The sequence below is a fragment of the Dictyostelium purpureum genome (genome assembly GCF_000190715.1).
Source record: "Dictyostelium purpureum unplaced genomic scaffold DICPUscaffold_315, whole genome shotgun sequence".
Lineage (NCBI taxonomy): Eukaryota > Evosea > Eumycetozoa > Dictyosteliales > Dictyosteliaceae > Dictyostelium > Dictyostelium purpureum.
Window position 1 is genome coordinate 26613 of NW_003519651.1, and position 11341 is coordinate 37953.

The 11341-nt window shown below is 24.8% G+C and overlaps 6 protein-coding genes across 6 annotated transcripts; 4 read left to right on the top strand and 2 right to left on the bottom strand.

Annotated features, from left to right (window-relative positions):
- Window positions 1-2356: 2356 nt before the first annotated feature.
- DICPUDRAFT_13980 (uncharacterized protein) lies at window positions 2357-2506 on the bottom strand (the record flags this gene model as incomplete). Its single annotated transcript, XM_003291995.1, has 1 exon — window positions 2357-2506. A coding segment is annotated over one exon (150 nt), but the record flags the coding sequence as incomplete, so codon positions are not given.
- Window positions 2507-2599: 93 nt separating this feature from the next.
- DICPUDRAFT_92799 (uncharacterized protein) lies at window positions 2600-2924 on the top strand. The gene has a single exon (XM_003291985.1). The coding sequence runs from the start codon at window positions 2688-2690 to the stop codon at window positions 2880-2882; it is 195 nt and encodes a 64-aa protein (XP_003292033.1). The 5' UTR covers window positions 2600-2687; the 3' UTR covers window positions 2883-2924.
- A 241-nt stretch (window positions 2925-3165) lies between these two features.
- On the top strand, window positions 3166-4307 carry DICPUDRAFT_39931 (uncharacterized protein; the record flags this gene model as incomplete). Its single annotated transcript, XM_003291986.1, has 3 exons — window positions 3166-3296; window positions 3404-3934; window positions 4001-4307. The coding sequence occupies 3 exons, from the start codon at window positions 3166-3168 to the stop codon at window positions 4305-4307; spliced, it is 969 nt and encodes a 322-aa protein (XP_003292034.1).
- Window positions 4308-4711: 404 nt separating this feature from the next.
- DICPUDRAFT_57722 (uncharacterized protein) lies at window positions 4712-5466 on the top strand (the record flags this gene model as incomplete). Its single annotated transcript, XM_003291987.1, has 3 exons — window positions 4712-4803; window positions 4879-5159; window positions 5234-5466. 3 exons carry the CDS (start codon window positions 4712-4714, stop codon window positions 5416-5418), a joined length of 558 nt encoding a protein of 185 aa, XP_003292035.1. The 3' UTR covers window positions 5419-5466.
- A 307-nt stretch (window positions 5467-5773) lies between these two features.
- On the top strand, window positions 5774-7206 carry DICPUDRAFT_39933 (uncharacterized protein; the record flags this gene model as incomplete). Its single annotated transcript, XM_003291988.1, has 2 exons — window positions 5774-6946; window positions 7015-7206. The coding sequence occupies 2 exons, from the start codon at window positions 5774-5776 to the stop codon at window positions 7204-7206; spliced, it is 1365 nt and encodes a 454-aa protein (XP_003292036.1).
- Window positions 7207-7310: 104 nt separating this feature from the next.
- DICPUDRAFT_156728 (uncharacterized protein) lies at window positions 7311-9682 on the bottom strand (the record flags this gene model as incomplete). The annotated part of the gene is made up of 2 exons (XM_003291996.1): window positions 7311-8704; window positions 8785-9682. 2 exons carry the CDS (start codon window positions 9680-9682, stop codon window positions 7311-7313), a joined length of 2292 nt encoding a protein of 763 aa, XP_003292044.1.
- Window positions 9683-11341: the final 1659 nt, after the last annotated feature.

Below are 11341 nucleotides of genomic sequence, written 5' to 3' on the forward strand. Positions count from 1 at the left end.
TTTAATTTCAATAATATTTAAACAAATATGTAAAATAAAATTATTTTTTAAGGTAATAATAACAATAATAATGATGATAACAAGACAAAAGTATATATAATAATAATAAATTAATTATTTAGATTTAATTTTATTTATATTATATTATATTTATTTATTTATTTATTTATTTATGTATGATATAAAAAATCAATAGTAATATGTTTATTTATTTATTTATGTATGATATAAAAAAAATTGGGGGTATTTACCCCGTTTAATAAAATTTTGGTGCTCATATTAATAATTGATTGTTGTTGTATTATAACAATATTATTGTATTGTTTAAAATTAGAATAATAGTATTACTTTATTGTTATTTATATTTTTGTTTTTTTATTATTTTAATTTTTATTTTTATTTATTTTTTTTTTTCAAATTAAAAAACATAAATAGATAGCATAAATCTATTTTTTTTTATTCATTTGTAAAATATACAACTTATAAAAAATAATTTAAAATAAATAAATATAAAAAATAAAAAATAAAAAAAATTAAAAAATAAAATTTAAATTTTGTTTTTTTTTTTTCTTTTTTCTTTTTCTTTAACATACCATAAAAAATTTTTATATTTTTTATTTATTATAATAATTTCTTTTAATAGCAGGAAATTTTTCCACCTCGTAAAAACTCCTCATTTATTTTACGAAAATATTTTAAAGAAAAAAAATAAAAAAATAAAATAAAACTATTCACTAACATAAACACACACCTAATAGAGAACCAATAATAACTATTGTAATAAAATATATAAATTAATAATAATTCCATTTATAATATTATGCTATTACCAACATTATAATAATTTATAAAGAAAAAGTTTCATTTTTCATTTACAAATTTTTGGTTAGTAAAAAGAATAAAGATGAATTTTAATAATCATACATATCAACAACACCAACAACAACAACAATACCAACAACAACATCAACAACAATATCCACAACAATATCCACAACAATATCCACAACAATATCCACAACCACAACAACAACCACAACAATCACAACAGGAAATAATTAATTTCATTCATAATTCAGGTGTTGAGATTTATTGTGATGCTCCTTCATTTTCAGACGAATATAATATAAATAATTTAATAACACCAAATAATAATAATGGATTTCTAGCTTCTTCATTTTTGAAACCACCAATTGATATTACAATATCATTACCGTAAGTAAATCTATTGGTTTTATCATAAAATGTATTATAGCTATTAACTTTAAAATAATATAATCTTTAGATATCCAATCGATTTAGAAAGAATTGGGGTTTACAGTAAAGTAGGAACATGTGTTTCACAGTCAATGTCATTTTATATATCAGAATATTCGATGAGTGAGTTAATAACAAACACAAATAACAAAGCAAATACACCATTATCATATTCACAAGGGGCCGTATTTTCACCACCATCAACAGCAACATTATCATCATCGACCTCATCACATTTGGTTGTAAATTCAAATACTGATTTATCAGTAGAGCGTTACCCAGGGGCTAGACCACAATATCCCCATCAACATCAAGGTACAACAATTAATATAGGCGGAAGTATCAGTGGTTTTAATTTTGGATCTATGAATAACAATAACATAGGTAGTTTAAATGTATACACCTCAATGACATCCTTATCATCGTCATCACAAGCATGCTCATCATCATCATCACCCTATTCCACATCGCCCTCAACTCGTTCAAATCTATCACAATCATTACCAACAACCCCTATCAGTAGCAGCATTAATAGCAATAGCAACAATAAAATAGCCCAGCAAAAGGCAATTCACGAGCAGTTTAAATTTGTTGGTTCTTTCAATGACTTTCACTTACAGGAGTCATATTATAAATATATTTGTGGTGGAAGCACACCAAACTATCAATTACCTATCGAAATTCAATCGAAAGTCAGGGATCCTGATAATCAAATAAAACATTTTCATTCAAATAAACATTTATTATGCAGGGTTAAATCCGTTAGAATTAGGATTTTGAAATTATTAAACTCTTCATGCGCAGCATTAGGCGGGATCGAGCTATGGGGTAAACCTTCACAATCATGTTCAATGGAAACCATACAATTTATTTATAATAATAATTTAAATAATCAAAAAACCGCCAATCAACCAAATTTATTTAATAATAATCAATCCTCAATATTTAATAGTAACTATTTTATGCAACAACAGCAACAGCAACCAATACAACAACACCAGCAAAAACCATCAACACCAAGCTTACCTTTTAATCCAAAACCAACACCACTACAACAAATTCAAATTGATTCAGATGAATCAATGTCAGATAGCGAAAATGATTCCGATGAAGATTTTAAAAGAAACAATCCAGAAATTGTATTTAACGAGGCAGGTATACCAACTACATTTTTAGATCCAATCACATTGGAAATGATGGTAGACCCTGTTACACTACCCTCTGGAGTTGTTGTGGATAGATCAACTATTGAAAAACACTTTCAAAACCATTATTTTACTGATCCATACTCTGGCGAAAAACTATCACAAAATGACATCCAAACCAACCACGTACTATGGTCTAAAATCCAACAATACAGAGATAGAGGAAAAAGAAAAAGAATTTTAAAATCAAATTCTACAATTTTTAAAAATCAAGTGCAATTAAATATGTTACCTCAAATTTCACCCTCCTCAAATTTAAACTTTAGTTTTAATAATAACTTGGGCAATAATATAAATGATCCCATTAACATCGATGACGACGAATCCATGAATTCGAATAACAATCAACGTCCAGGACTATCCAAAATAGTTTCTCAAGATTCATTCGTTGAATTACCTATTAAAAAACACAGAAAATAATTCATGTTTTTTTTTTGTAAATAAATTGTATATTTTTCAGATAAAAAAATCTCTTTCATATATTTGGTTTATTATTTTATTTATATATTGTTTAATCAATTATATTTTAAAACCAAAAAAAGTAATAATTCTAATTTTAATAATTTTCAAAAAAAAAAAAAAATTATTTAAAAAATTATTTTTTTTATTTTTTTTTTATTTTTTTCGATTTTTATTACAACTATTAACATTTTATTTTTTTTTTTGTTTTTTTATTTTTTTATTTTTTAATAATTTATATAATATGTCAGAACCAAATAAACCTGCACAATTTACACCAAAGAAATTAAATAAACCAGATTCAGTTATTGGAAAAAAAAAAAAACCGATAGTTTTTAAAGATACAGTTGGTTCACCCTATGCAAACAAAACTTTGTAGGTATATGAAACCTAATAGTAATCATCATCAATCATCATAAACTACATCACTATTATATACGAGTTTTTATAAAACTAATGTATTTTATTATAAATAACTATAGAAAAACAATATCAAATGAATGTACAGAAAGAATTTTAGATTTACTAAACGAAATAATGAAAAATGATTTAGAAAATATAAATAAACTTAGATTATTAAAAAAACAAAAATATTTTGCATTAAAAAAAGAAAAAACCCAATTAAATAAAATAATAAAGAGATTAAAATCAATAAATAAAAAGAAAGAGTTTGTAAAAAATGATAAAAAGTTAAGCAAAGATGAAAAAGCAAAAGAATTAGCAAGACAAGACCAATTAGAAAAAGATTTTCAAAAACAAAAAGAAGAACAAGAGTTAAAATTTAACAATTTAGATAAATCAGAATCAGAGAAATTAGAAAAAGAAAAAGGAAATATCAAAGTTGGAAGTAATGATAATTTAAATAACTTTTGGATAGGTGTCAATAAAATTACTAAAGAATTAGAAAAGATACCAATTCATTCACCACCATCTATTAGATTAATTTTAGTTTGTCCAAATTCGGGTATTCAAATTTTAACATCCCATTTACCAATTATGGCCTATATGAGAAGGTAATATTTATTTTAAAATTCATTAATTTAATTTATCATAATCTAATTTATTAATTTAATGCTTAGAATACCAATTTGTTTGTTACCAGAGGAATACTCTATCAAATTTTCACAAAGTATGGGCATCCCAAATACAGGGTTAGCAATCGCAGTCAAAGAAAAAACCAATCAAGATATTAATGATGATAATACCTTTAATGAAAAATTTGAAGAATTTGTGCGTGTTTCCATTGAAGCCTCTAAAAGTGTCAATAGTTTAGATTTCCCATGGTTACCAGAAAAATATACAATGTCAAATCTAACCGAGCAGGTTAAAGTTGAATATATCCCAACAAATATTATAAAAGGAAATAAACGTTTAAAAACAAACTAATTATTCATTTATATTTAGTTTATTTTTTTTTTTTTCCATAAATTATTTATTAACCCCCATCTTTTTTCAATTGCACAAAAAAAAAGTTTTTGGAAAAGTTTTTTGATGATCAAAAAGAAAATTTATTTAAATAAATCTATTTTTTTATTAAGATTACGGGTTTACAATTTTTTTAAAACCCACCTAAACAAAAATCTTTTTTTTTTTTTTGTTTTCGTGTATTTTATAAAAAATTTCCCGTTTACCAGAGTTAGGAAACAGTTTTAGAATTTTAATTTTAATTTTTTTAAATTTTATTTTATTTTATTTTTTTTTAAAATTTTTTTTTTATTTAATTTTTTTTTTTTAAAATTTAGGGTTATTTTTCTATCTTTACCTATAATATATATATAAATAAATTTACAATGAAATATTTAATCGTTATTGTTTTAGCTATCTTAGCTTTATTATCAACCTCAACTGTTCAAGCTGGTGCCACCGAATGTGAATTCTGCGAGTAAGTAAATATGGTTATAAAAAAGAAAAAGAAAAGAAATATTAATCATATAATTAAATTGGTCTAAATTAATAGATTCATCGCCAACTATGTTGATGACTATGTTAAACAAAATAAAACCATCTCACAAATCGAAGTTTTAGTCGAAAAAGTTTGTATCATTGCTGGTTCCAACGAAGAAGCTTGCAAAGATATCGTCCAAGGTTATTTAGGTCAAATTATTGTTATGTTAGAAAACTTTGAAACCCCAGCTGCTATCTGCGCTCAATTAGGTTTCTGTGGTGGTTCAAGTGAAAAACAAGTCCAAGGTGGTCTTAAATGCGATATCTGCTCTTTCTTATTAAAGAAAATCGAAGGTAAATAATTGATTAATTTATAGTTTTAACATTTTTAATTCAGAAAACTAATTTTTTTTTTTTCTTTACATTAGGTTATATCACTGCTGGTAAAACTGAAAAAGAAATCATGAGTTCTCTTGATGGTGACTGCAAACATCTCCACAGTGCTTCATCAATTTGTGAATCAATGGTCGACGAATATGCTCCACAAATCATTCAATTATTATTAAACAAAGAAAACCCAGATGAAGTTTGCAAACAAATTCACCTCTGTTAAATAAAAATAAATATATAAATAAATAAAATAAAATAATTAAAGTGTATCAAAATTTTTACTTTTAAATCAATCTTCATCAAAATCTATTTTATTTTTATAATACATAATTTATATAATCACTCCATAACAGAATTTTATTATTTGAAAAAATAAAAAAAAAAAAATATCTTTTTTTTATTAATTAAAATCTAATTTGTAAAATGGACAATTTAAAAAAAAATGGTTTAATCTTTTTTTTTTTTAAAATTTTTTTAAACCAAACAGTGCTTAACACTCAATTATTTAATATTAAAAATAAAAAAATAAAAATATAAAAAAAAAAATTTATTTAATTAAATAATATATAGTTTTAAATATGATTGAGGGTAAACAATTTCTATGGAATGAAGTTGCAAAGCATAATAAAGAAGATGACATATGGATTATAGTTGATGGTAAAGTTTATGATATTACCAAATGGTTACCAATTCATCCAGGTGGCAAGGAGGCATTGCTATTAGCTGCTGGCAGAGACTGCACAAATTTATTTGAGAGCTATCATCCAATGTCTGATAAACCACAATCCATTATTGGCAAATTCGAAATTGGGTATATATCTTCATATGAACACCCCAAATATGTTCAAAAGAGTAAATTTTATTCAGATTTAAAACAGAGAGTAAGAGAATATTTTCAAAAGACAAATCAAGATCCACAGCTCTCTGTTGGTATAATGACCCGTATGACTTTGGTTTACACCTTGGTATTTTGCACATACTACCTGGCCCATTTTGTCACCCAAAACTTTTATCTATCTTGTTTATTTGCAATCTGTTATGCCATTGCCAACTCCTTGTTTTCATTGCACATGATGCATGATGCTTGTCATCTATCAATTACACATAATCCAATGGTATGGAAGCTAATGGGTGCATCATTTGATTTTCTTACTGGTGCTTCATTCTATGCATGGTGTCATCAACACGTAATAGGACATCATTTATATACAAATATAAGAAATGCTGATCCAGATTTAGGTGAAGGTGAAATAGATTTTCGAATTGTTACTCCATATCAACCACGTTCATGGTATCATAAATATCAACACATTTATGCACCAATTCTCTATGGACTTTATTCATTTAAATATCATTTACAAGATCATGAAACTTTTACAAAAGGAACCAATGGTTCAATTCGTGTATCCCCACCAACAACCTTCGACTATTCCGCATTTATTTTAGGCAAATTATCATATGTTTTCTTCCGTTTCTATCTACCATTGCAATACCATAGTTTTTCAAACTTAATAATATATATTATAATTACTGAAAGTATTTTAGGATGGTATTTAGCATTAGGGTTCCAAGTATCTCATGTTGCAGAGGATGTAAAGTTTTATGCAACACCACAAAAACCAGAAGAGGCTGAGCAAATCAATGAGGATTGGGCAATTCTTCAAGTTAAAACAACCCAAGACTATGGACATGGCTCAATAGCATGCACATTTTTAAGTGGTTCATTAAACTATCAAGTTGTTCATCATTTGGTAAATATATAAACACTATACCCAATTATTTAAAAGTTTCATACTAATAAATTATTATTATTATTTAGTTCCCATCAATTGACCAGGAATTCTATCCACAAATCGCTCCAATTGTAAAAGAAGTTTGTAAAGAGTATAATGTAAAATACCATATTAAAGAAACATTTTATGAAGCACTTATGTCACATATTAACTATCTCTATAAAATGGGTAATGACCCAGATTATGTAAGAAAACCTATAAATTCAAAAAATGACTAAAAAAATAATAAAAAAATAAAGAATAGAATCGAATTTAAATAATTATTAGTTAAATTAAAATTAATTAATTTAATAAATAACCTTTTAAAATATTTTATTTATATTTATTTTAATATGCTTTTGGGTTTTGATGTTCCTGGGGTAGTTGCTGATGAGTATGCTTTGGTATTACCACTTAAATTTGATGAATGATTTTTTGATACTAATACTTTTTGATTTTTTGGTGGCTCTGGTTCTATTTGTGATGCTATTATATCATCTTCATTTATATCTATATTAAAATCATCATCAATAATTGGATTGTTTGTATTATTATTGTTATTATTATTATTATTATTATTATTATTAATTGGGTCATTAGAGTTGGTATTACCACTTTGGGTACTGAATATTTGAAACTCTGACTCGTCAATTTCTATGTCAAGGTTGTCATCTAAATTAGGTTCCATTAAATTAAAATATGGTTCATCTATATCCTTTGGTGATTGGCTAAAATAATCGTCTAATACTGTAATCTTGGATCCTGTATTATCTGTTTTATCTTCTTTATTACTATTATTATCATTATTATTCATATTTTTATTTGGTGAGATAGTATTTGGTTTATTTTGTGGTGGTGTTGATTTATTTACATTAGTTTGTTTGATAGGTTGTTGTGCTGCATGTAATTGTGCTTGAGAGGGAGGTAAGGATATATTTGCTTTTGGTGTTAAAGAGGTACTGTCGTTTGGTTGTATGGTTTTTAAAGGGATTGTGTTGGATGAATCGCCAATTGAATTCTTTGTATTTAATTTATTACCTGTATTTGCTCTTAAACTACCATCATCCTTTTCATAGTTACAATTTGCAATTTGTTTTTTTGTTGTTGTTGTTGTTGTTTTAGTTGTAGGAGATTGTTTTTTAGTTGGTGTAGCTGAAATTTTTTTCTTTGAAAATTTACTTGGTGGTGGGGGTTCTAATCGTTGAAGTTGATTTGCAGCTTTTTGATTTTGAAGTGATTTCTGTAATCTGTTTCCATCAACCTCTCTTTGAATTTCCTCCTCTGATCTTTTTGGAATATCTTGAAAAATTGACATTGGATTATAGTTTTCTATTTGACCTCCATAATACTTTTCAATCATCTCATCAAACTCTTTGGTAACACCTAAAAGCTTTTGCTGGTTTTCTTTTGATCCTGAGGTAATAGGATTTTCATAAACAAACTCTATATTTGGTAAAACTATATTGATATAATGTGATTTTGGAGTTGGACTAAAAATTGATACTTTTTTTAAAACCAATATCCAACCTGGTACCATTCCTGAATAATTATTTTCTTGTAAAACTTTTTTATTAATTGTTCCTTTCATTTCGCCTGATGGATCGGAAACAACAACTTGGAAATCGCTATCACTTCCTGTCATACTCTTAATGCATACAATCAAATATGGAACCTTTTTTAAAAATCCCTCGTTTAATACAAAATCGATATTATATTTCAATAAATTTTTATCATCATCTAAAAAAAAAATAAAAAAAAATTAGTAAAATTATTTTTAAATTAAAAAATTAATTATTTTTTTTAAATATATCAAGTACTTTTAAAAGGTGGCAATTGTCTATCTTTTAACATTTGTATCCAAGGACCTCTGATAAAATCTTGATTATTTTCGTCAAAATTATTATTATTTTTATTTTTTATAAAAAGTGATTGATTCTCTCTGTCATTATCCGAAAATTTCAATGTCTTTTTGCTATTTATAGGCTCTCCAGGTAATCTTGGTGGTAATAAACCTGCTGGACCTGGCAATTTTCTTTCATTAATATTTTGTTGATGCTGATGTTGATGTTGATGTTGATGTTGATGTTGATGTTGATGTTGATGTTGATGTTGATGTTGATGTTGATGTTGTTGTTGTTGTTGTTGTTGTTGTGGCTGTTGTTGTTGTGGCTGTTGATTGCTCACATTAATATCTTGATCGCTTGTTTTAGATTGTTTAAAATTAAATTCACCTTTAAGTCTTTTATTCATATTCTCTTCTAAATCGTTAACATATGCATTTTGTTTCATTTGGGTTGGTGAGGTATTGTTTGATTTAAATAAAGGTTGTTTTTGTTTTGGTGGTGATATATTTTGCTGATGTTGTTGTTTTGGTGGTGATATATTTTGTTGTTGTTGTTGTTGTTGTTGTTGTTGTTGTTGTTGTTGTTTTGGAGGTGGTGTCTTTTGTTGTTGTTGTTGTTTTGGAGGTGGTGTCTTTTGTTGTTGATCTTTTTTTGAATTATTACTGTCATTACTTTCAAGATCATCTATAATGAAATTATTTTCATCATTTCTTTTATTAAAATTAAATAATTTATTTACTGTCTTTTTTGAAGCCTGTGTTTCACTTTCTTTGTTATTTATTGTTGTTTTTGTTGCCACTGTCGGGTTATTGGTATTTATAGTTGAACCAAATTCATCATCGATATCGAATTCTAAATCCTCGTCATCCATTTAACGAAATCTATTAATTTAAAATATATATTTAATTTTTATTATGATCTGTTGTATATTATTGATATTGGTGTTATTTACAAAAAAGAATATGAAATCATATTCAATATAAAGCGTAATTTAAAAATAAAAAAATTTATGTAAAATTAAAAAAAAAAAAAATTAAAAAATAAAAAAAATTTTAATTTTTTTTATTTTTATTTTTATTGGAAATTATTTTTTAAAAAAAAACTCTTATTTTTATCTCTTTTAATAATTATTTACAAATACAAATCTATATTTTTAACAATGATCTCAAAACAAAATAAAATAAAATAAAAAATAAGATTCAAATAAAATATATTTATAATTCTGACATCAAATAAACAAAGCGAAAATCTCAAAGAAATATTAATCGTAAAAAAAAAAAAAATATAAATAAAATAAAAAAATAAAAAAATAAAAAAACAAAAACAAAAACAAAAACAAAAACAAAAATATTTAAATTTTCTAATTTTAGATTTGTTAAAAAAAAAGGTTTTTTTTATCGTTTTTAAATATTTATTGGGTAATATTTAAAAACGAAAGACCAATCAATTATTTCTTTTTAAGATTTTTTTTGAATAAGAAATGATTTTAAAAAAAATAATAATTTAATTGTTTTTTTTTTTTTATAATTCATTGAAATAGTGCCTGCATCCGGTGGAGCCACCAATAAAAAAAGATCACTTCACCACTAAAATTTAAAAAAAAAAAAACACGCCACCAATTGATATTTCTTTTTGAAATTGCTTTAGTTTTTTAAATATAAATTCTGGTTTGATCAATAAAATGAACTTGTAAAATAATTAATTATAATCCCATGCCCATGTGGTTTGACCATAAATTTAGGCGTGTGTCTCTTCATTACCAGTAGTGTTTTTTTAAAATATCCAATAGACGAGGCCATTTTTAGTACGAGGACTTAATATTTTTATCATTATTGTTAATTTTTTTTTTTAATATGGGTGATATTAGCAAAAATATTGGTGAGTTTTTAAATTCAGTCCTTATAAAGAGTTTTCTTTTTGATTTTAAAGAAAAATTTTCTTCTCGCTCACATATTTTTGTGTAACCCAATCAAACAATTCATATTAAATCATTGTATACAAAAAACAAAAACAACAACTGTATATTTGCATGCATAAAAAAATATATTATAATTATTTAGAAAAAATAATGTAAAAAACCGTCCAAAAACTCATATCCTCTTTTTTTATCCATATTTTAATTGTTATTTTTCTTTTTTTTTTTTTTTTTTCACACAATTTTATATTATTTTTTTTTTCAACTTTTTTTTTTCTTTTGTTAACAAATCTTTATTGCTAAAAATAAATAAATAATAAATAAATAAATAAAAATAATTTAAATACAGATATAACACATTAAAGAAAAAGAATAAAAAAAAAAAAATGAAAAATAATTTTTCATCATTTCTATTTTTAATTTTTATTATATTTTTATTTATTAATAATGTAATGTCGCATTATACATTTTTTAATGTAACAAGCACAACATGCGATGCTACATTGGAAGCAAAAGATTGTCAAGATGCTTTGTGGGAACCCAAGATAAGAATCGCCCCATACGATACAAAAAGAAGACCAAATATTTATTTTTGCCCTGGAAAACAGTATAGCC

Bases quoted from the DNA above. Each gene is read 5' to 3' on its own strand.
- DICPUDRAFT_92799 (XM_003291985.1), top strand. From the start codon at position 2,688: ATGTTACCTCAAATTTCACCCTCCTCAAATTTAAACTTTAGTTTTAAT.